The sequence below is a fragment of the Vombatus ursinus genome, unplaced genomic scaffold (assembly GCF_900497805.2).
Source record: "Vombatus ursinus unplaced genomic scaffold, bare-nosed wombat genome assembly UNPS02014802.1, whole genome shotgun sequence".
NCBI lineage: Eukaryota > Metazoa > Chordata > Mammalia > Diprotodontia > Vombatidae > Vombatus > Vombatus ursinus.
In genome coordinates this window covers 5,227,175-5,247,828 of record NW_020954580.1, presented here as the reverse complement: position 1 = coordinate 5,247,828, position 20,654 = coordinate 5,227,175, and the positions used below count along the sequence as shown (strand labels likewise).

The following is a 20,654-nucleotide window of genomic DNA, read 5'->3' as shown; positions in this document are numbered from 1 at the left end:
GCGGCAACGCATGCGCCCGGGTCTCTGGGCCCGGGTACCCCCGGGGCGCTCTACCACTTCGCCCTCGCCCACCCACCCTCGCCCTCTCCGGGGACTATCAGGCAGGGAGAGGGGCGGGGAAACCTCGGCGCCTCGCAGCCACCCCGCCCGTCGCTCCACCCCCAGGCTCCGTTAGAGACGTCCCATTGGCCAATTCTGCCGGAGGGGCGGAGATCACGCTGCACGCGGCGGAAACAAAATAAGGAGAGGAGAAAGTCCACAATGCATCACGTGACGAAGCTAGCCTAGAGCCTGAGAGTCCCGGATGTGAAAACCTGCCGATCGCAAATCCTTTCCACGACGGCGTTCTCCAGAAAATGGCGGCTCCTCCGAGCCGGGCTCGTTCTCTTCTAGCCTGTCCCCGCCTGTGGGGGAAGGAGGGGGGCAGAGAGGGTAAAGAGCGCCGCCAGGGACACCAGACAGTGAGGGAACCACAACCGAATCAAAGTCCCTCTTTTATTCAACGCCGTCCACCTGTACACGGCCCTACAGGGCGAGCTCCGCCACGCCGAACCCAAAAGTCACCATGACAAATCGGTCGGTGGTTACAGGTGCCTGGCGTAGCGACACTTTGACTCCCAGCATGCAACGCGCCAGCGAGGGGCCGGAGGGGAGCAGCGACCCCACCCCTGCGCGCTGCACGCTGGGAATTGTAGTCCTGGTGAGTAGTCAGAATCCTGGAGCAGAGCCTGCCCCACTTCCCAAGCAGTAGATTGCGTGGAGCTGGGCAGGGGGCGACCAGTAGCAGCAGGGCTTAGAATGGAAGGACCTACGGTAGACTCCGAGGGGCCCATCTATGAAGGACGGAGGGCCAAACCCTAGGAAGTCAGGAGCTCCAAAGTCCTGCTCCTGCAATTAAAAAAAAAAAAAACCCAAAACAAAACAGAGCCCTCCCCCAGCTTCTCGAGGGCCGGTCTTGGCCAGAGGGAGCTGTGCAAAGCAAAAGCCAAGCCCCAGCAGGGGCAAACACACAAGCCCGGGGGAGCAGGGGAGCAGGCAGGGCCAGGAGAGAGGGCAGGAAGATTCCTCGATCACTCAGCTCCCCTCCTCTGACCGAAATGAAGAAGGGGAGGGCCTAGGCACAGCCTCCTCACGGTTGGCACGGGCACCCCAGTTGGCATGGTCTGGGCAGGTCAGGGAAGGAAGCCTTGGCAGGGCAGGTAGCAGCAGGGGAGAGGTGGCAGTGCTGTGGCCGGGACTTGGGGCTGGTTCCTAGCACCACACTTGGAGAGGATGGGGGTGTGGGGCCAGCAGTCAGGGCCCAGTGGTGGGGACAAAGCCAGTGTCCAGTGTCCCCAGGCCCTCCAGCTGCCAGGGCCAGCCTTCCACTCGCTGGAACTAGAGTTGGCACCTCCCTTGGCCCTGCTCAGACAAACAGCACAGAGCCAGGCAGTCCTCCCATTCAGCTGATCTCAGCCATGTGGTAGGCAAGGACAGCTTCTGTTCAATGAGGCCCTGGGCCTTCCTCAGCCTTGGCTACACCTGCAGAGAAGAGAAAGAGAGGCAGACTTGGCTCAGAGGTAGGTTTGACACTCTCCCATTCCTTTGATAGTTACAGAGGTAAAGGGATAGAAAAGCTATATTCTTAAGTCTGTGAAAGGAGACAAACTGGCAACACCATTTTCCAATACCCCAACAAACAGTGAGCACCTACTATATACTAGGCATGAAGCTGGGAAATTATCCTGATTCAGAGCACTCATCTTTTCTCTAAGCGGAAGTCCCTTAAATCCTCTCTCTGTTCCTGGGAACCAGGTGATACCGTTTCTCAAGGACGTCTTTCATCTTCTGTCTCATGTTAGCCCTTACCTTGTGTACCTGGGGTGGCAGCTCATCCTCAGAGCCCTCCTCCGGCACAGGCTCAGGGTGCCTTGCTGCTGACTGCCCATCTTCTGCCCATCCCCCAAGGGGGAGGCGGGAGAAATGAGAGGGAGCCCGGGGCACAGTGCCAGAATCTAGAGAGGAAAACCACAGCCAAAAACAAAGTAAGGAAAGTGGGCAAGGAATAATAACAGCTGATATTTTTATCAGCATGCTTTAAAGTTGTCAGAGTGCTTTATGTGTATGTTCCCATTTGAACTCCATTCTGCGTGGTAACTATTCCATGAATCATTATCCTGGTACTGCTATTTTACAGATGAAGAAACTAAGGCAGTAAGTGATTTCCTCATGATCTTGGGATGCTCAAGTGCAAGAAACAGAATTGGAATCCAGGGCTTGGTTTTCTTTTGTCCCTTGCTCCCCAACCCTCTCCTCCCTGCATAGGCTTTGTCTCCTCACTGTACTCTTTTTCCACCTCGCCTCAACACGTCTCATACCTGTGATCCCCCCATAGCGTCGTTGGAAGGCCCCTTGCAGGGCAGTGGTCTCTGGGGCTCCAGGCCGAGAGGCAGCACAAGGGTAGCTGGCAGAGCGAGGGAGCGTGGGAAGTGCCCGGGAGCCCTCTGTCCCCTCTTCAGGGGCACTTTCCCCACTTTCATCACTCTCTCGTCGGTGCCATACATGCCGCTCTGGTTCTGCCTGGGCTTGCTGTTTGTGCAGCTACGGGCATTAAGGGGCTCAGTCGGCACAGCATCAGAGGAAAAGGCCCATTCCCAATGACCCTTCTATTGCCAAGTTTGCCATTCCCTGGACTGCTGGTTTCCAGCCCTGTGCCCCCAGTCCCAGCCTACTAACCTGGTGCATGTAGAGGGCATGAAGGCTCATCTCTGTGGAAGCATACTCAGATAGTACGAGGCTTTGCAGCTGCCCCTCCCACACGCTGCTTCCAGAACTGGCTGTCCGGGCATCCACCCTGTCCCCCATAGCCCCAAAACACAACTCTTATCACTACAGCATGAAGAGTCTGCTTCTCAAAAGCAGTGCCCTCTTTTTTCCTGCTGATCCTTCCTCCTGAGACCCAGACAAACCTCCTGGAGTCATTCCCCTCTCCTCCCTCCCCTCCCAAAAGGACAGCCTGCTGCTAAGCTCTGTCCTTCACTCCTGCTCACCCTGAGCCACTCAGAGTACCAGGTGCTCGGGCTGTAGGGGCCTGGCTAGGTTGCACTGGAGAGAAAGAACGAAGGGCAGAGGCAACTTCAGCCCGATGCCTGGAACCCTGCAGCTCCCGGGGCAGTGGTGGGCCTCGGCATGATGAACCTGCCACCACATTGGCAATCAGGCTTAGTGGCTGCAAAGAAAATGAAGAGTAAGTGTATAAGATTTAGAGGAAGGATGATCCCCCCGCTCTCCAAAGTTCTCTTCCCTAAAGGAATCCTGCCCCCCCAACTCTAGATGTCACAGACCAAAGGCCCAGTGTCATCCTCTACAATGAAGGTTGGACTGGATGAGGCTCTGATGTTGTATGCACTGGGCAGGGTCTATGAGTTTCTCTGCCAACCCAAACCACCTGGGCCCCATACATAGACACTTCCACGCTCAGGTTTTATCTCCCCTACCTTCTTATCCTCAAGACATACCTCTGACTCAGACTGTAAGGACTGGATAGAAGTGAAGAGGGCATTTTCAGGAAGGGGTCCCCCTGGAGGGACTCCAGCTGCAGCTCCATCTCTCTGAACCTGTTCCTTGAGGAAACCCAAGAAGGCTGTGCTCTCACGAGGTGGCTGCCAGCCAGGATTAGTGATGGCAAAGTGCATAAGCGACAGCTCTGTCTTCCCATCCTCTGCTTGCTGGTAAACTGAGGCCTCTGTCTGGCCCCCAGACATCCACTGCAGATGGAGGAAACTGTGATTTAGAGAAGCTGTGGGTCTCCCCATGCATGAACCCCTTCACCTGTCCTTGCCGTGATAGCCTCCCCCTGCCTGACAGGCAGCCAGTCAGTGGCTCTGTAACTTGCTGAGGGGGATAACCATCAATGATGGGGATCTTCATGAGCTCTCTTCTTCCATCACCTGAGGATGACCATGCTGTCGAACATCCATCTGAGCAAAAGAGCAGGTGTCCCCAACTCCGACAACTTCCACAGTGAAGTTTCGGAAGAAGTCGATTATTTCCAGGGCACGTGGGCGCAAGCAGAAGATTAAGATGAGGGGAGTGACGATGGGACTCAGCAGCTCCTCTACAATGAATACCTGAAATGGAAGGGGCTGGATCAGGTGCCAGGAACGGCCCAGGAGAGACCCAGGGGCTCCTCCCCTGACTGCTGTCATAGCCCAACCTCAGCTCTACTCACTGCCTTATACTGAAAAAGCTGTGCAAACTCATCACGGGTCTGCGAGCGGTGGGCATTGCCCTGCCAGTGATCAGGCATGTAGTGGATGTGAGCCAAGATCACTCGAAGCAGCTGCTCTGGGCAGAACACCATGTGCTGATCGGGTATGAACGATCTAGAAGAGAGATGACTTGTGGTAATCACTCCCAAAGAGCCAGGCAGCCGGTCTATTCCCTACCTAGCTGCAAACAGTGGAGACCTTGTTCCGCAGCTGCCTCTGCTTACATCTCCTCCCTCAATCTTGGGACCCCGTCCCCCCGTCCCCCTTCCCGCTCACCTGCAGACAGTGACAGCAACTCCTAGGAGCGTGACAGTTGTGAGCACATGCTCTACAGCCAGCACGTCTTCATCGTAGATGGTGAGGGCGATGAGCACCGCCAGGATGGAACCAGCAAAGAAAGCGCCATTCTTGGCCAGCAGCGTGAGAAGTGGAGAAAGAAAGCAGTTCATGTACTTGGAAGCTGGCTTGTAGCCCCTACTGAGGCGTGACTGCAGCTCGTGCTCCAGCTCATTGAAGTGACGAAGGTAGCACCGACCATAGAGGGACCAGCAGCGGGCACCCAGGGCTCCCGGCTCCCGTTTCAGCACTTCTGTGTAGCTGAAGAAGGCATAGAGAATCTGCCAGATCAGGATGAGGGGGCAGAGCAGGAAGTTGGCAATGCCAATCCAGAGGATGCGGGTGCTGAGCCGCTGGGCCAGCTCCAGACGCTGACCACCTCGCTTGTACTCAGCCTTAAGGCTCCATTCATTAAGAAACAGGGAGCCAGGCCCCCAAAATAGAATGAGCTCAAAGTTGTACTTGAGGCCACGAGTGAAGAACACGACTTCTCCCAGGCCAGGCAGCCGGAAACGCAGTGGCAGGAGTGACTTGTTGACAAGCGCCACCATGTAGTTTTGGAAGCGTAAGATGCGGTGGTAGATGTCAAGCTCTGTCAGCTCCCGCTTGTGGATGCAGATCTGGTGCTCCTTCTGTGTCTGCACGATCCTCGCCTGCACCTCTTGCCAAGTGCAATATGGAAGTGTGGACTGAAAAAGGCAAAGGCAAGGCCCAGGAAGCTGAGTTCCTTTGTCCTCTCCCACTACCTCCCCATCCTCGCCTCCCCCAACTGTCTTACCATAGGTATGCGCAGCGCCTGCAGGTAGAAGGAATGAATTTCCCAGTAGCAGCAAACATTGTAGATGAACTTGATGAGTCGGTGGATCCAGAAGACACCAGCAATAACCAGAATGGAGATAAGGGAGCCGTTCTCTTGGATTCTGGTGAGGAGGGAGACAGGCATGGAGCACCCTAACCCACCGGCCTGCTTATCCACAACCCACCTTTGGTACACACTGCCCTTGAAAGCCATTTTGCAAGCCTGTTGCTACAAGTGAGCTTGTATTCCAGGGCAGGGCTGGCAGCAAGAGGTGCCAGCAGCCTACACACAACTTCCCCCCAATTGACTGTATGACAGTAGCCAAGGTGGCCATCAGTTTTAGCCTCAACGTGCACTGACCTGTGTTAAGGAAAAAGCAAAATGTGCTCAGGAACAAGTACTATCTTTATTCTACAATTGCAGGAGAAAGTGAGAGAGACAGACACACCAAGGCTAACATTTAGACTTAAACTTCTTTCCCAAAGGGTGTCACAGAGAAGGTTTTGAATCTTACACACAAGAGGAACACAATGTCATCAATTAAAAACAATTTACAGATAAAGGGCATATTCAAATGAAAGGAACATCATATAAGGTATAGCTGTCTTTCTGTTATCAGCAAGGTCTTGCATAGTTAGGACAAAGAGTCTCTTAAGCTTAAAATGATATTTTGAATTCCTGAGGCCACTTACTGCTTTGTCCAACTAATGCACACTACCCAAATAACAACTGGAACTTTCCAGTATCTTTATCACCTAGGGCCCTTACCTAGCACTGCAAACCTGGGCAGGCAGAAAAGCATCTGGCAATGTGACTTTGACAGGATCACTGGGGTGCAGACTGTGATTCACCATCTTGTTAGCAAAGAGGATGTCATAGTCCACACAGCTGACCAGAAAGGTGGTGAAGGCCACCACAAAGAGGAACTGCCTAAGGGGAGAAAGAAGTAGGAAGGCACTTCTGTCTCCAGGTGTCAGAGAAACACCAGTGAGACACAAAGGAAAATGAAAAGGACATGTAGGTGGTGAGGGATAGGATAAAGAAGCCTCTGGGAAGAAAGAGGCAGAAAGGAGGGAAGTGTGGCCCCAGCTCTGAGTCCACTGTCTTTGGGCTACGTGGAGTTAGTGGTGAAATGGAAGCAGGAGGATAAAGCCCTTCACCCTTCAGTATACTTACATGAGTTCAAAGATCTCTCCAATGAGCATGCAGGTAAAGCCATTCTTCTGGTGCAGGTTATAGACGTGTGGCCGTTAAGAAAGCACTTGGGACGAGTGAAGGACCAGGATCCCATGAAACAGGTGGGTCCCAGAGACAACCAGGATATCTTTCTCAGCCCCTCTTAACCCTTCAGTATCCTCCATCTTTGCTCCTAGGAGTACAATCTCAATGCCACCCCTGCCTCCCCCTCAGGACTCTTAGAGAGTGACTGAGTTTGGGTATAGTCACCTCTTCCCGTACCCCAACACCAAAGGATATCCGAGAGAAAAAGAGGTCAAGGTTTTCAATGTGATGCCAAGGTGCTGTGGAAATAAGGAGAAGGGAATCAGGATACCCCTTCTCTGCCCACCAAGGGACACTCCAAGTCATCCCAACACCCTCTTCCCAGAGACTCACACTTGCTGCCCTCAGGGACATGCACTAGCAGGTCCTCTTCTCCAGGAGGTGAGTCACTGTAGGAGGCCTCCAGCCGTTGGTACTCTGTGTCAAACTGTGCCATCACCACCGCCTGCCTGCCTTGTCCACCTCAAAATAATAGGGGATATTTTTGGTTTAGCACCTAGATCTTCCTAACTGAGCAAGGAGTGGAAAGACTTTCAACTCAATCTTTATCACCAGCTTCCTTTAGGCAATGGGGGTATATAGTATAGTGGAAAGAGCCCTACTTTAGGAGTTGTGATTCCTGGATTCGGCTAAGTCATTCAACAAGGCTTTATTGAGTTTTTACTGGCCTTAGCTAGGATACAGCTGACTTTTAGGTGTGGCCTGTTAAGTGGGAATGAATGAGTTTCACTTTCACTTAAAGGGATGATTCATTTTTTCCCCCTCCTCTACCTGAGGGTATCCCCGGTCTTTTATAAGAATAAAAGAGGCAATCGTGATTTCTAGATTGATTGATTAATCACTGGTAAGGAAGAGCTTTATGAGCATAGGGTTTACATAACTCTCAGGGAACCTACCAGCTCCATGGACAGCATTTGCTCCACTCCAGTGTTTGATGCCCAAGTGGTTCTGCAGTTGCGGGAGGAGGTGTTAGACAGACAATGGGGGTGGGAGGAGGAATGAAGCTAACAGAGGAAAATGAAGCTAAGGGCTGATCACCCCAAGAGGAGGCCAGCTGGGCACTGGTGGTAGTAGTAAGTACTTCCTCTGGCTATGTGGACTGCACAGTTAGCTACCCAGAGCTTCGGGGCCCCAGGACACGTTCTATCCGCCTTAAGAGAACAACCTAAAATCGGTGCAGAGGCCAGGTCTGGGTGCCCAGGCTTCCTCTGCTCCCGAACCTTACTAACTGACCTTCTAGGGGCCACTCAGACCGTACCCAAATTCGGCGCTAAAGCGAAGCCCACTTGGAATACGCTTCCCTTTCTGGACCTCGTCCGCAGACGCGCCCGCACCTAGCTCGGCCCTCCCACGGTCCAAGCAATGCCTTCCAGAGCAGACCCAGGGTCGGCGGACATTGGGCTGGCAGGTTCAGCCACAGGGTCAGGTTTCCCCGGGGCCGCCTCCCTCCTGGCCTGGCCTTCCAAGCCCTACAAGGAGGGGCCTTTCCCATGGCCGCCCCCGCCCCCTGCCCACCACTCCCGGGCCTCCGGCCCGCTCGGCTAGGGACACTGGCCGCGCGCTCCCGGACCCCCACCTCCCGCCCCCTTCCCAGAGCGCGCCCCCGCCCGCGCGTGCCCAGTTATCAAAACACCAGGAGCGCGCGTCCCCGCCCGGTTCCCCCAGTTACCCGCCGCACGCACGCCCCCGCTCCTCCTCCCCCACAATTTTCCCCCCTCCAGCCCCAGATGTTCCAGACTCAGTGGGCACGTACGCCCAGTCCTGTCCCGGGCCCTCTGTCGCCGGTTACCGGTCCTCGGCTCCTCCTTAAGCTCAGGCGGTGGTGGACGTGCTGGCGTCCAGGGCTTCGACTCCAGCCCCAACCCTGAGCACTAGGCCGGGCTGATGCCACTCATTGCCTCCCGCAGCCAGTCAGACCAATGACTACAGGGGGTGGAGATGCAACAACCAATCGCTTGCTATGGGGGTGGGACATGTGTTGTGTAGCGGGTGGAGATTTAGCGGAACCAATACAAGGCTACTTAGAAGGTGAGGCTAAGAGACGGCGGCGCGGAATGGCCTTCGTGGGGCGCCGTAGTGACGGACCCGAGGTGGTGTTTCTGGGATCTGAGTGGGACTGAAGCGCCGTGGGCGCCGAAGAGCACGCACCGGGGACCTTCCCGTAGGCCGCGCCGACACTGTGCAGTCATCGCCGGAGCCCGTCGCCCTGGTAACGGGCAGGTGGCGAGGGGGCCTCAGTCTCGCCCCAGCTGCTGGACCGGGAAGCCGCTGCCGTCGCCATGTCGCCCGGCCCGGTTCGAGCCCCGCCTCCGGCCTCGGTGTCAGTGTTTGATCTCGGGTTCGGCGACCCGCTCTTGCAGGGCCTACGCCTTGTGGACCGGGCGCAGGGCACGGCCTTGGCCCGGGCCCCAGCCAGCCCAGGTAGCCGAGGGCCCTGGGGTGGGGGTGGGGGCTCCCGACACGGGCTCCTCTCCAGGCCCCTTCTGTAACAGTGTCCGGGCTCAGGACTCGCCCTGCCTTCGTGTTTGTGGGGAGGATGCGCTGGGTTGAAATACAGAATTCATCATGAACTACCAGCATCCTCAGTGCTATTTAAGTAAATGGATTTAAAAAAGTCAAACTGTGCAGCCCCTTTCTGGAACATCTGCTGCACCAGATGAGCCAGGGTCTTGTTTAGGGGAGGGGAGAAGGGTCGGAGGCCTGGTTAGCGCCCCTTCTGTTGAGTGGTCACTGTCCAGCGGCCCCCAGGACATTCCCTGAGGTTTCCTCCCTTCACTGCAGAGTCCGAGAAGGAGGCCAGCCCCAGGGAGCAGGGCGTCCCCAGGGGGCACATCCCCAAGGGGCACGTCCCCAAGGGGCACACCGAAGTCTCCGATCGCATGTTTTGCTCGACCTGCATGCAGCCCTTCCAAAGCCGCCAGGATCAGGTACCAGACTGCAGCGGGCAGGGACGGGAACGGGTCATCCGTGGTGCCAGGCTCATGCCCAGTCGGCTTATCCTTTGGCTTTCCACCAGAGGGAGCATTACACGTCGGATTGGCATCGTTTTAATCTGAAGCAGAGCCTCAAGGGCCAGCCTCCCCTATCTGCCCACGAATTTGAGAAGCAGAGCTGTTCAGGTGACAAGTGGGGACAGGTACAGCCCGTGGAGGGGGTTCAGCCGTGGAGTCCAGGGAAGGTCCGAGGGGTATAATACAAGACCCCTGCCTTGTCCCCAGGAGACTTATCCAGCATCTCAGGTTCGGAAGACTCGGACTCGGACTCAGACACAGAAAACACGGAGTTAGAGGGCTTAGATACATTGAATGAGGAGGTGGTGGAGCTAGGAAGACCAGACCCCCACTGGGGCTTTCACCCACACCGTGTCCTCTTCTGCAATGCTCAGGGCCAATTCCTCTCTGCCTTTCGATGTCTCCTGGGGCCTCATCAGGCAAGTAACCCCCTCAGTTTCTCACCTCTCCCTTCCCTGAGTTTGGATGAATAGAACAAACATTTATTAAACACCTACTGTGTGCCAGGCACTGTGCTAAAAGGCCACACATAGGAACAGTGCCATGGACTGAGCTAGTCCAGGGGTGGTGAATGAGGCTAGTGTGTACTTTGTATTAGTCTGAGCTAGTCTGTACTTTGGTGGTGGCATGGTAATAATAGCTAGCATTTGTATAGCACCTTAAAGTGTGCAAAGCCTTTTACAAATATCTCTATCTTCACAACAACCCTGGGAGGTTGGTGTTGTTATTATCATCCTCATTTTACAGATGAGGGAACAGAGGCTGAGAGAGGTTGTGACTTTCCCCAAAGTACACAGTATCTGAGGCTAGATTTGAACCCTGGTCTTTCTCACTCCAGGACCAGTACTATACAGTACCATCTAGCTGCTTCTTGTGGTGAATCACTAAGTCCTGAGAGCAGATTGCAGAAGATACAGCAGGCTGAGCTAATGTTTCCTTCCTTATCCTTGTAGGCTCCCACAGAGGAGGCAGAGTTGCTGTTGCAGACCATTCAGGCTGGGGGTCCTCAATGCTGTGTGGTCCTCATGGCTGCAGCTGGTCACTTTGCTGGTGCCATCTTCAGAGGGTAATGAGCTGGAAATCGAATGGGGTGTTGAGATGAGTCCAGGGTTAGATTCTCAGAAAAGCCCTCTAACTTTCAGGACTGAATATACTATTTACAGGAGAGAAGTAGTGACACACAAAACATTTCACCGCTACACTGTCCGGGCACGGCGGGGGACAGCCCAGGGACGTCAGGATGCCCGGGTTGGAGGTTCTCGTTCTGCTGGAGCCAACTTGAGGCGCTACAATGAAGCTGCACTATACAAGGTGGGTCATCGAGACCCTTCAGAATCTCTTCTCAAAAGCTTCTCTCTCAATTCAGTTTCTTCAAACATAAGTGGAATAGGAAGGATTTTGCCCCTTTTTGTTTTTTTTGTTTTGTTTTTAAATAATCACCAACATTACTTTTTCCTAAGGAGGAATTTTAGAATGGAAATCTCCAGGGGCATTACCCCCTTTAATTTTTAACCCTCCTATGTCTTCCCTCAATCTATGACTCCTGAGTCACTGTCTGGCTGGAGGATGGAACATAGTCTGTGGAGCTGAGCTGCTGTCTCTTCTAGGAGGTGCGAGAGCTGCTGGCAGAGCCAGGCTGGGCAGGGCCACTGGGGGAGGCAGGGACTATACTGCTGCGAGCCCCCCGATCTGGCCAGGCTCTCTTCTTCGGGGGCCATGGAGCACCACTGAACCGGGGGGATCCCCGTCTCTGGGATATTCCCCTTGCTACCCGTAGACCCACCTTCCGAGAGCTTCAGCGTGTACTTCAGGTGCTGGCCATGGTGCACATTCATGGTGAGAGCTCAGCCCAGATCTTCAGATTTTTCTTCCTACTCTGAACCAAATTCTGGGAAAAGGGAACCATTTGGTCCCTATGGGGCTCCTTAGCCACACCTTCATGGTGAGGACCCTGATACCCTTCTTCTGAGCCTACCGGGGAGCCTACTGGTCACAGCCTCTTGTTTTGGTACAGGAGAAGACCCAAGGGAAATGGCCAGATTGGATTCTCCTCAGACGGACTGGAAAGTGAAAAATGAGAAAAAGACGATGACCATTCAGGAGAAGGGTCCAAGTGATGATGATGAGGTCCTTGGGCCAAGTGGTGAGTCTCCTTGTGAAGTACAAAGAGTTTGTCTCATGCCTCATAGAACTTCCATCCCTCTCCAGGTGTTTCAGCCAAAAAGGTACCAGAATTTGAGTTCATCTTTCTCTTTTTCCATGAGGACATCTAGTTTTCTGTTGTGTATATTGGACTCAGCCCTATTGCATATACCTTTCATCCCTCGCTTCCCAACTCAAATTTGTGCTTTACTCTGGGAGAGGCAATAGAGATGGCTGTCTGCCAGGGCAGCTTTGATTTCTAGGTAGAGAATGAGGAGCCACAGCCTGTTTTGGTGACTTCTCAGGGCAGACCTGCTGTATGTCAATTTATTGAAATCTCTGATCAAAAGCGACTGTGCTGACAAGATGTTATTAATACAAAGCTTTGAGCCTTTGGTTTTGCTGCCTTTATTATGAGAAACTCACTGTCTTCCTCTGTCCCTGCTGGGCTGATCTTCACAGTGTAGACTGGCAGCCTTTTTCCTGTATTCTGTATGGTAGTTACCACTAAGGGTTATCTATCTATATACATTCTCATGTACCTAAGCAGCTCAGATATGCCATGACCATATCCTTCTGTCCTCTAGTGTGACCCTCCTTTTTTTCCTTCAGAGTCTGAAAGAGAAGGCAGGTCCCCTGTGGAGCTAGAGCTGGTGGAGTTAACCCTGGGAACCCTGGATCTTCGTGAGTTTGAATTATTGCCCAAGAGAAGAAGAAGAAAAAGGAAGAAGAAGAGCCAGGAGGTTAGGGCTGGTGTAGAGATGGCTTTACACTCCCCCCAAGAAACTGTGCCCCTTTCACAGACAGCCCAGGAAAACATGGTGCTTCTGCAGCCTTCCCAGGAGGAGACCAGAACCACAGGGCAGCAGGAGCTGTGGGACACTCTGTGGGCAGCCTGCCGTGCAGGAGATATTGCAAAGCTGAAGCACCAGCTGCAGGCTCTCCCCTCCAACACGACAATCCTCACTCTGCTCAGTGCCCCATTGGGCGCTGGTGGTTCCACTCTCTTACACGCAGCAGCTGCAGCTGGCAGGGGGCTAGTGGTCCAACTACTGCTAGACAACGGTGCTGACCCCACAGTCAGGTTCGTGAAGGAAAGCGAATTCCAAAACGATGTTGGGAGCAGACCCCAGCCATGAGAGCCTTGAGCTGGATCCTTTGTCTCCCTGGGTGACACTGGGGAGAATGGGCCCTGACCTGGTTCTCTCTCTACTCCATAGGGATTCCTGTGCCCGGCCCCCATACGCAGTTGCAGCTGACAAAATGACACGCAATGAATTCCGCAAGTTCATGGAGAAAAATCCAGATGCCCATGATTACAGCAAGGCCCAAGTGAGAGCTGGGAAGGCAAGGGGGCAGGGTGAGACTAAGCTTCTCCAGATCCTTATGGAGGGTTTCCCCTGGCCTGGTGGTAGGGCTTAGCTTATTCCTTCCTTGGATCTCCCCAGGTCCCAGGGCCCCTGACGGCAGAGATGGAGGCACATCGAGCTGCTCGTCGGCAAGAGCAGAAGGCGGCCAGGCGGCTTAGGGAGGAGCAGCGTCGCCAGCAACAGGAGCAGGAGAAGCATGAGCGGGAGGAGCAGCAGAGATTTGCTGCCCTCAGTGACCGTGAGAAGGTGAGATGGTAGCTTCAAGAGTTTTCCTTCTGACCAGCTGTGACACTTTATCTCTTCTGCAGTGCTGGGTGTCTCATCCTTACTGTGGCTTACTGTTCTCCTCAGAGAGCTTTGGCTGCTGAGCGCAGACTGGCTGCCCAGCTTGGGGCTCCAGCCCCTCCGATCCCCAGCCTCCACAACACGAGGTACAGAGGATAGGGTGGGAGTGGGGAGAGCACAGTACTGCCAGGACTGTTGGGAGGTGGGGTGAGAGAGCAGGGGTTTGTGGGGAGACTCAGCTACCTCCCAGCTCTTTGTTTTTCTTCTCTTCAGGCGCTGCTGGGGTTGTGGGGCCTCTCTTCAGGGCCTTGTCCCCTTTCACTATCTTGACTTCTCCTTCTGCTCTACACGATGCCTGCAGGAGCACCGCCGGGGAGGAAGGCCACTGTCCTGACCCTGCAGCAGCCTTCTCCAGGCCTCCTGGGGGGAAGGAGCTCCAAGGGAAATGAAGGGATCGGGCTAGTTTTTGGTCTCTCCCCCAACTTTTGCTTCACCCTCATACCTCTGCTGTGGTACCAAAGAAGGATGTAGAAAGCCAGAGGGAGGAGGGAGTGTTAGAGGAGTCCCAGCAAAAATAGGGCCAGAGACGTGTGTGGAAGACGAGGAGTATGGTGTCTCTGAAATTTAATGCAATAAAATTGGATAAAGTAACAGTATTTCAGTTGGAAAAGCCACAGAACCACCTCACCCCCCGGGGCCTATCCTACTTCACTGAAGTTGGGCCTGGGATGGCCCTGCCCTAGGGCAGTCAGCTGGAGGTCAGCAGCAGTATATTTAATGAATAGTGAAATTGAGGAGAGGTCTGTCCAGAAACTGTATTTGAGTCCCAGGAGGTGCATGCTCCAACTCCAGCAGTTTGATGCTGTTGGGGGCACCTGTGGGCAAAAGCAGAGGTCCTGGCACGTAGAGTGATTGCTGTGGGCCCCGTTTTGTCCAGTAACGGCCCAAATTAAACCCATTGATCCAGACTTGGCCCTAGTGGGAGAAGGGAAGAGTCAGTACTCCTTGTGAATAGACAAATCCCTGCTCTGGGACTCCCAGATAAAATAAGGAAGCATCTGTCCTCAGGGTTATTACCTTCTCTTCACCCCCACAAACACACAGACATACACATTACCCCCCCCCCCCCCCCCAAATACCTTGGTCCAACCTGGAAGGTATAGAAATGTGTCCCAGGCAGGACCTGGGACTCGAAAAGTTGCAGAGTAGAAGGCAGGGCCAGAGGGAAACTTCACATCACATTTTTTGGTCTCAAATACCCTGTTCTCTGAGTCCATAAGGGCATCAATATTCAGAGGAAAGAGCTGCCAGTCAGTGAGGGCAACTTGCCCTAGGACCAAAGGCTGTAACAGGCCCTGTGGGGTAGGCAAATGAAACTTGTTCTCTACCTACCAAACTCTTAGACCAAGCCTATACTAGTAATTCCAAACACACAGGCAGGAAAAAGAACCTGTCTCAGTCCCATTTTCTTTCCCCCACCTCAACCACTTAACTTTCCCTATGGGATCTTGATGGGGTGAGATGCAGTCCTGGTTCCCCATTCAGTCAGCAATGTGACTTTAAAACCAGAGGATCTACAGGGGAATGGGGCAGAGGGGTTCCTAGCTGTCCCACCTTAAAGTCACTCTGGTTGAACCCAAAGCTGATCCTCCCCATATTCTCCAGCAGCACATCCAATGTGGATCCTGCTTGCCCGGTCAAAAACAGTGCTGCTTCCTTGCCTCGTTCCATAATCCCCTGAAACACCTGTGAACAGGACGAGTGATGAGGGGAAGCTAGCCCTCGCTGCTGTTCCTCTGCCTTATCACAGAAGCATACCAGGGCAAAGAGAGCTTCCCCACAACTCCCAGTCCATCCTACAACCTCCATTCCCTCAAAACAAAGAGAAAGGTTCAGGCTAGCCATCCTGAAGTAGGGAGTGGAGGGCAGCAAAAAGGTGCTGGGAGTAGGCTTGCCAGAGTGGGAAGCCGGAGAGCTTAGGAGATGGAGACCTTGAGGGGTCTTGGAACTGAGGTTCTCACCCCATCCAGCATCACATAGGCACGATCATGGACACTACTGTTCTGTACCCAGAGTTGAGTTGGTTTTGTCAAGTTCTGGGGCAGCCGTGTCCGGTACAGTAAAAAGCCATAATCCTGATATTAAGGAAAGAAGAAATTAAGCTGGCTATGAAAAAAAAAAAACCAAACACACACATTTGGGAGATGGAGCAGAGTTAGACACTTGGGTAAGGCTGTTGGAGGGTGTCTGGCCAGCTGGAGAAGGGTAGATTGCCTCACCTGCTTGACAGCCTCAAAAGTTAGGGGTAAATGAATATGGGTGGGCTCATCAGGACACAGGACATGTAGAAAGTTCAGCAGATCACCATCCTACAAAAGCAGAGGAAAATTTGCAAAGAACAAGAAGGGGAACTAGGGAAGAGGGACAGAGTCCTCAAAGGTGCGTGGAATCAAATGAAGAAGTGGGATGAGGGTCTCACCAGCTTCAGAGTCACAGGTCCAAATTTCATCTTAGGGCTAGGGAGGGGCAAGGGCCCCAACGGAAGTTCCTGGAACTAAGCCCAACACAGATTTTGTCAGGAGCCATCGGGATTAAAACAAAACAAATTCTAATGACCCACCCCTCCCCAGACCTGCACAGGACCCCCTTACCACCCTGGCTGCAAAAATCCCCCCATGTTCTGAGCCTCTTAAGCTCAGGAGAAGATCAGGGATCCATAATAATGACAGGCACCTTGCTGATGACGTTTCGGATGGCAAATAGTTTGGGTGTGGGATCCCCAGCTTCAGAAATAGGTGCGTCATAGTCATAACTGGTCGTGACTGGTAGGTAGACCTTCTTCCAGTCAGCACCTGGGAGATTAGAAGAAGACAAACTTAGCCCAGCAGCTAGAACTCCTGCCAGCAGAGGAACAGTAGCAATCAGCCTCCTCTTACTTCCCACCCTCTGCTTGTCCTTCAAAGGCAGAACTGTCTCCATTTCCCTGGTTTTGCTCCCTACTTGTCCCAGACTCACCGTTCCAGTAGCCAAAGTTGGTGCCTCCATGAAACATGTACCTGAGGCAGGGAAGGGCAAGGGAGGAACATGGTGTAACTTGCCTAAGTTACCTGCATTCAGAAGCTCAGCTACCATCCCTAACTCTCTCCCAGAGCCCACTTACATGTTCACATTTGCCCCCAATTCCAGAATGTCCTGTAGTGCTCTAGTCACAGACTTTACATCCTTTGTCGAGTGATTGCCACCCCAGTAGTCCAGCCAGCCTGTGTAGAACTCTGAGTTCACCTGGAGAGTTAGATGAAAAGATGAGGGCGGGAGAAAGGAAAAGGGAACCAACCGAAGCCCTCCCTCATGAGCATTGCCTTCTGGCTCCCCTTCCCCACCCCCCTCACCAGGGGCCCATTGGGCTCATATTTCCGCTGCTTGGCAAAAATCTTGGTCATGTTGTCAGCTGCAGTAGGAATGAAGGGGTACATGATGTCACAGGTCAGAGTGTACCTTCCCCAGACCCTACCCATACCCTCTCCTCAGGTGACCTGGGCCAAAGTCCACAGTGCAATAGAGTCCCTGTAGGGTGCCACATCTGAGCCCTTCAGGCCCATCTGTGGTGAACAGGAAGATCTCATCCCCCAGCAGTGCCCGGAATAGCCCTGCCAGGTGTCTCAGGTATGTATAATCACAGGCAAAATAGCTGCCATATTCATTCTCCACCTGTCAGAGAGATGGGACGGTAAGTTTGGACTGAAAGGTAGAACAGACCTTTCTCCCTTCCCTCCCCGATCCCTTTGCCTCTGGCACCTGCAAACTGATGATGTTGCCCCCATTGTGGTAGAGCCAGGGCTGCACCATGGGCAGCAAGACATGGAACCAAGAGTCCACAGCGGCAAGGAAGTCTAGAAGGAAAGAAGTCTGCATGAGCTCCACCAGTCAGCCATCAGCTCTCCTGGAACAGAGATGGTCACAGACCCAGAGCATTCTCGGGCAAAGGATCTTACAGCTCTCCTACCAAGGAATGTGGGAATCACTAAAACTCAGAACCAAGCAGGCACCCACCTGACAGCTCACTGAGACTGACACAGGAAGCCTGGAAGTTCAGCACCTTGGAGTGCTACAAGGAGGAGGTAAAGCCACGCCCTTGGTATCAGTACAGGCTTAAGGCGCCGACTGAGGAAAACAGGAAAGAAATGGAAGAGCAGAAGAAAAGAGTGAAAGAGAAGAGCAGACAAAAACCCAGAAACACATAGAAGGTGGGAAGAGTGGCACGCCACCAACAGGTATCCCAGATGCCATTCAACAGGAGGGAGCCTTAAGTTTCTTCTTCCCTAAAGACCAACCAATGCATCCTGTACAGAGTCAGATAGGACAGACAAGATGGTGAGCTGATGGCCTTTGGCACCAGAGTGATTCTGCTAACCATCATAAAACCTGCTTCAGTTAGCATGTATATGCTTAATGACTTGCATCTTGAAGTCAGAGATGCTATGTTTTGTCTTTGTGTCATCAATGCTAGCATAGTACCTTTAAATACTTGTTGGACCGGACTGAAATGGATAAAATACTACCCAAGGAGGTGCTAAAGCGCTGCCATGAAGGAATATTAATTCAATGAGACAAGTCATTAACCTACGGAGATTCTGAGCTTCAAAGAGGAACTTAAAAAAGGGAGCCATTAATGCCACTAAAAAGTGAAGAGATTTCTCTCCCCTATGAACAACAAGGAATTGTTGGGAAACTTAAAATCATAAAGGTCTAGTACCATCTACATTATTTGAATGTAGTTATCTTTCAGTTTCCTAGCAAATGTTTCATTTAGCTCTGAATCATGGAATTTTATGGTTGGAAGAGAGCTCAGTATTATCTAGCCCAATCCCCATGTGAATCATGAAACCCTCTATAGAATCTGCCACAAGTGATTCCCCAAGTCTGGCCTGGAAGGCCCCTTGGTGATGGAGATTTTCCATGACGACCACTGCCCCACTCCTGGATGACTCCAAGGACACTGAGTATCAGCTCAGGGCAATGCTTTTCAACCCTTTCGTACCCATTCTCCCTGTTGTACCCTTTTCAACCCATTCCGTAGTACTTGAACATAACCGTGACCAACTTGGTCAAGGAAACTTCCTAAGGAATTCTCCCTAAGAAGGAACTTTATTTCCTGCCCAGCTGAATGACTTGATAAGAGTGACTGAAACAGGTCCTGAACCACCAAGTGAGTTGGCAGGAAACATGATGGGAAGGGCCTCCCTATAGCAAGGTTCCCTGCCATCTGGACTGGCTAGGTTAAGGCTGATTTCCTTTAGGTAGCAACCCAACTAGGTGAGGCTAAATGCCAAAAAGGCCTTCTTCCTGGTTGAAATATGCTGGTTAGGATCTACTTACCAGACCCATTTCAAAGTGCCCGGGATGTCCTAATGACTTAGCAAACCTACAACTACCACTTTCCCCATCTCCTTCTGGTTTTGTAGTGCATGACCAGGCAAACTTCTGTCCTTTTATATTTTTCAACAATGGTCTTTAGTCCCCAAACTCACCTGGATCTGAGGTTCTTAGGACAATGTCAGGTTTTCGAAGCAGCCAGGATGGGAGACCACCCTGAGAAGGGCATAAAGACAGAAATATAGAAATAGATAAAAACGAATTAGAAGGTAAAAGAAGGGCTGATGACTGAAAGGAATGGGCTGGGCTGGTCAGTAAGAAAAGAAATGAATGAGCTTTGTCCTGTTCCTTCTCCCACTCACCATTTCCCACTCTGCACAAATGTAGGGTCCCGGCCTCAGAATCACCAACAAGTCCTCACTGGATGCTGCCTTCAGAAATGCCACCAGATCCCGATTGCCTTGGAAGTTGTAGACCCCAGGCTGTGGCTCATGATAGTTCCAAGGCACATAACTGGGGAGAAAAGGGTTAAGGGGCCCCACAGTGGGAAGGGGTCTGGGGAGGAGGATCGAACTATAAGCCCTACCAGCAGTAGCCAGGGAGCCTCAGGAGGTAAGGGTATTCCACCATTCTTTTTCCTCTGTCACTACCATTGTGACAAGACACTTAGGCTTCATGAGCCCCAGATTCCTGTCTGTAAATGAGGCGACCGGCTTAGATGGCCTTTATAGAGCGGCAATCTTGGAGTCTTCCCTCCACCGTTTGTCCTTCCCCACCCCACTCCCCACAGCCATCCTTTGTCCTGCCCAGCCCTCCGAGGAGCGGGTCTCACGGATCAGGGTTTGGGAAGCCCCTTACACCTGCACTGCGTTGAGGCCGCTCATGCGCATCTTGTGGAGCCGGTCGGACCAAAGCTGGCTGGGGACCCGGGAGTAATGCAAGCTGCCCGACACATAGCGGAACGGGACCCCGTCTAGCAGGAACTCGCGCCGCTCGCGATCCACCACGAAGGATCTGCGGGCTGCCTAGGGTGGGCAGGAGAGAGGCGCCCGGGCAGAGGAGCACTCGGGGGGTCGCGCGCCGCCCCGCCCCCCTGCTCCCGGGGACGCTCCGAGGCCCGGGGCTCACCTGGGCCAGCAGGTGGAGCAGGAAGAGGAGCCAGAGCCGCGGCCCGGGGCCCATGGCTAGCAGAGGCTTCGGAGCTCCTCCAAGGCCGCCGGCCACGCCACGAGGCCCCGCTCCTGGGCGGGTACAAGAGCGACTGGGGAGAGTCTCCAAGCGCCCCTTCCCCCCGCCTTCCTTCCTCCCCGCGGGAGACGCTCCTACACAGGCAGGGCAGGAGACGGTGGTCCCCTAGCTCTAGCAAAACAAAACAACCAAACCCAAAAACCTCGTGGGTGGAAGAACGGATGCCTGGGGCATGGGATGAAGCCGCCTTTGGGAGGGGACCGAGGGGACACGCCCAGAGCGTGACGGATGCGGGGCGGGAGGGGCGGCCTTCTCCGAGCCAGGCGGGACACGGGACTTGGAGAAGCCCGGTACGAGCTCGGGGCTTGGGCCTGACCCCCGAGAGGAGGACGTGCTTCAAGCCCCAGATAGGGAGGGGGGAGGGGAGCGGCCGGAGCTGCCCCCCACCCCTACCTCCGGCATGGGGGGCCGCCCGTCCGAAGCGCCAAGGGCCTGGCTAGGCTAAGGCCTAAGGGAGCCCTGGGCCAGCTCCCGGAGCCCAGCAGAAAGGTACCCTCCCCCCGCCCAGACTCGGGCTCTTGGGTTCCGGGCGCACAGCGGTCCCAGCGCCGCGCAGTTG

The 20,654-nt window shown here is 53.6% G+C and overlaps 3 protein-coding genes across 6 annotated transcripts; 1 reads left to right on the top strand and 2 right to left on the bottom strand.

The window, feature by feature from the left end:
• Window positions 1-475: 475 nt before the first annotated feature.
• On the bottom strand, window positions 476-8,542 carry ATG9A (autophagy related 9A). Of its 2 annotated transcripts, none has more exons than XM_027873726.1 (16): window positions 8,420-8,542; window positions 7,563-7,614; window positions 7,000-7,128; window positions 6,862-6,905; window positions 6,562-6,626; window positions 6,154-6,315; window positions 5,365-5,506; window positions 4,527-5,275; window positions 4,211-4,364; window positions 3,930-4,109; window positions 3,498-3,746; window positions 3,030-3,208; window positions 2,716-2,833; window positions 2,358-2,580; window positions 1,849-1,994; window positions 476-1,521 (listed from the first exon to the last, which is right to left on the bottom strand). In XM_027873726.1, exons 3-16 carry the CDS (start codon window positions 7,100-7,102, stop codon window positions 1,516-1,518), a joined length of 2,520 nt encoding a protein of 839 aa, XP_027729527.1. In that variant the 5' UTR covers window positions 7,103-7,128; window positions 7,563-7,614; window positions 8,420-8,542; the 3' UTR covers window positions 476-1,515. The 2 variants fall into 2 exon arrangements, with proteins under 2 accessions (XP_027729527.1, XP_027729528.1); XM_027873727.1 differs by having other exon boundaries at window positions 8,456-8,542.
• A 175-nt stretch (window positions 8,543-8,717) lies between these two features.
• On the top strand, window positions 8,718-14,125 carry ANKZF1 (ankyrin repeat and zinc finger domain containing 1). Of its 2 annotated transcripts, XM_027873470.1 has the most exons (13): window positions 8,719-9,087; window positions 9,448-9,593; window positions 9,683-9,785; window positions 9,885-10,096; window positions 10,631-10,743; window positions 10,841-10,988; window positions 11,285-11,513; window positions 11,692-11,820; window positions 12,432-12,903; window positions 13,040-13,151; window positions 13,268-13,435; window positions 13,541-13,620; window positions 13,748-14,125. In XM_027873470.1, exons 1-13 carry the CDS (start codon window positions 8,946-8,948, stop codon window positions 13,866-13,868), a joined length of 2,175 nt encoding a protein of 724 aa, XP_027729271.1. In that variant the 5' UTR covers window positions 8,719-8,945; the 3' UTR covers window positions 13,869-14,125. The 2 variants fall into 2 exon arrangements, with proteins under 2 accessions (XP_027729272.1, XP_027729271.1); XM_027873471.1 differs by lacking the exons at window positions 13,541-13,620; window positions 13,748-14,125 and having other exon boundaries at window positions 8,718-9,087; window positions 13,040-13,179; window positions 13,268-13,434.
• Window positions 14,082-20,564, bottom strand: GLB1L (galactosidase beta 1 like). 2 transcript variants are annotated; one of them, XM_027873472.1, is made up of 16 exons: window positions 19,976-20,564; window positions 19,706-19,872; window positions 19,210-19,360; window positions 19,003-19,063; window positions 17,270-17,364; window positions 17,008-17,182; window positions 16,864-16,922; window positions 16,635-16,756; window positions 16,490-16,530; window positions 16,208-16,326; window positions 15,954-16,028; window positions 15,754-15,843; window positions 15,496-15,609; window positions 15,089-15,220; window positions 14,614-14,829; window positions 14,082-14,449 (listed from the first exon to the last, which is right to left on the bottom strand). In XM_027873472.1, the coding sequence occupies exons 1-16, from the start codon at window positions 20,027-20,029 to the stop codon at window positions 14,249-14,251; spliced, it is 1,872 nt and encodes a 623-aa protein (XP_027729273.1). In that variant the 5' UTR covers window positions 20,030-20,564; the 3' UTR covers window positions 14,082-14,248. The 2 variants fall into 2 exon arrangements, with proteins under 2 accessions (XP_027729273.1, XP_027729274.1); XM_027873473.1 differs by lacking the exon at window positions 19,706-19,872.
• Window positions 20,565-20,654: the final 90 nt, after the last annotated feature.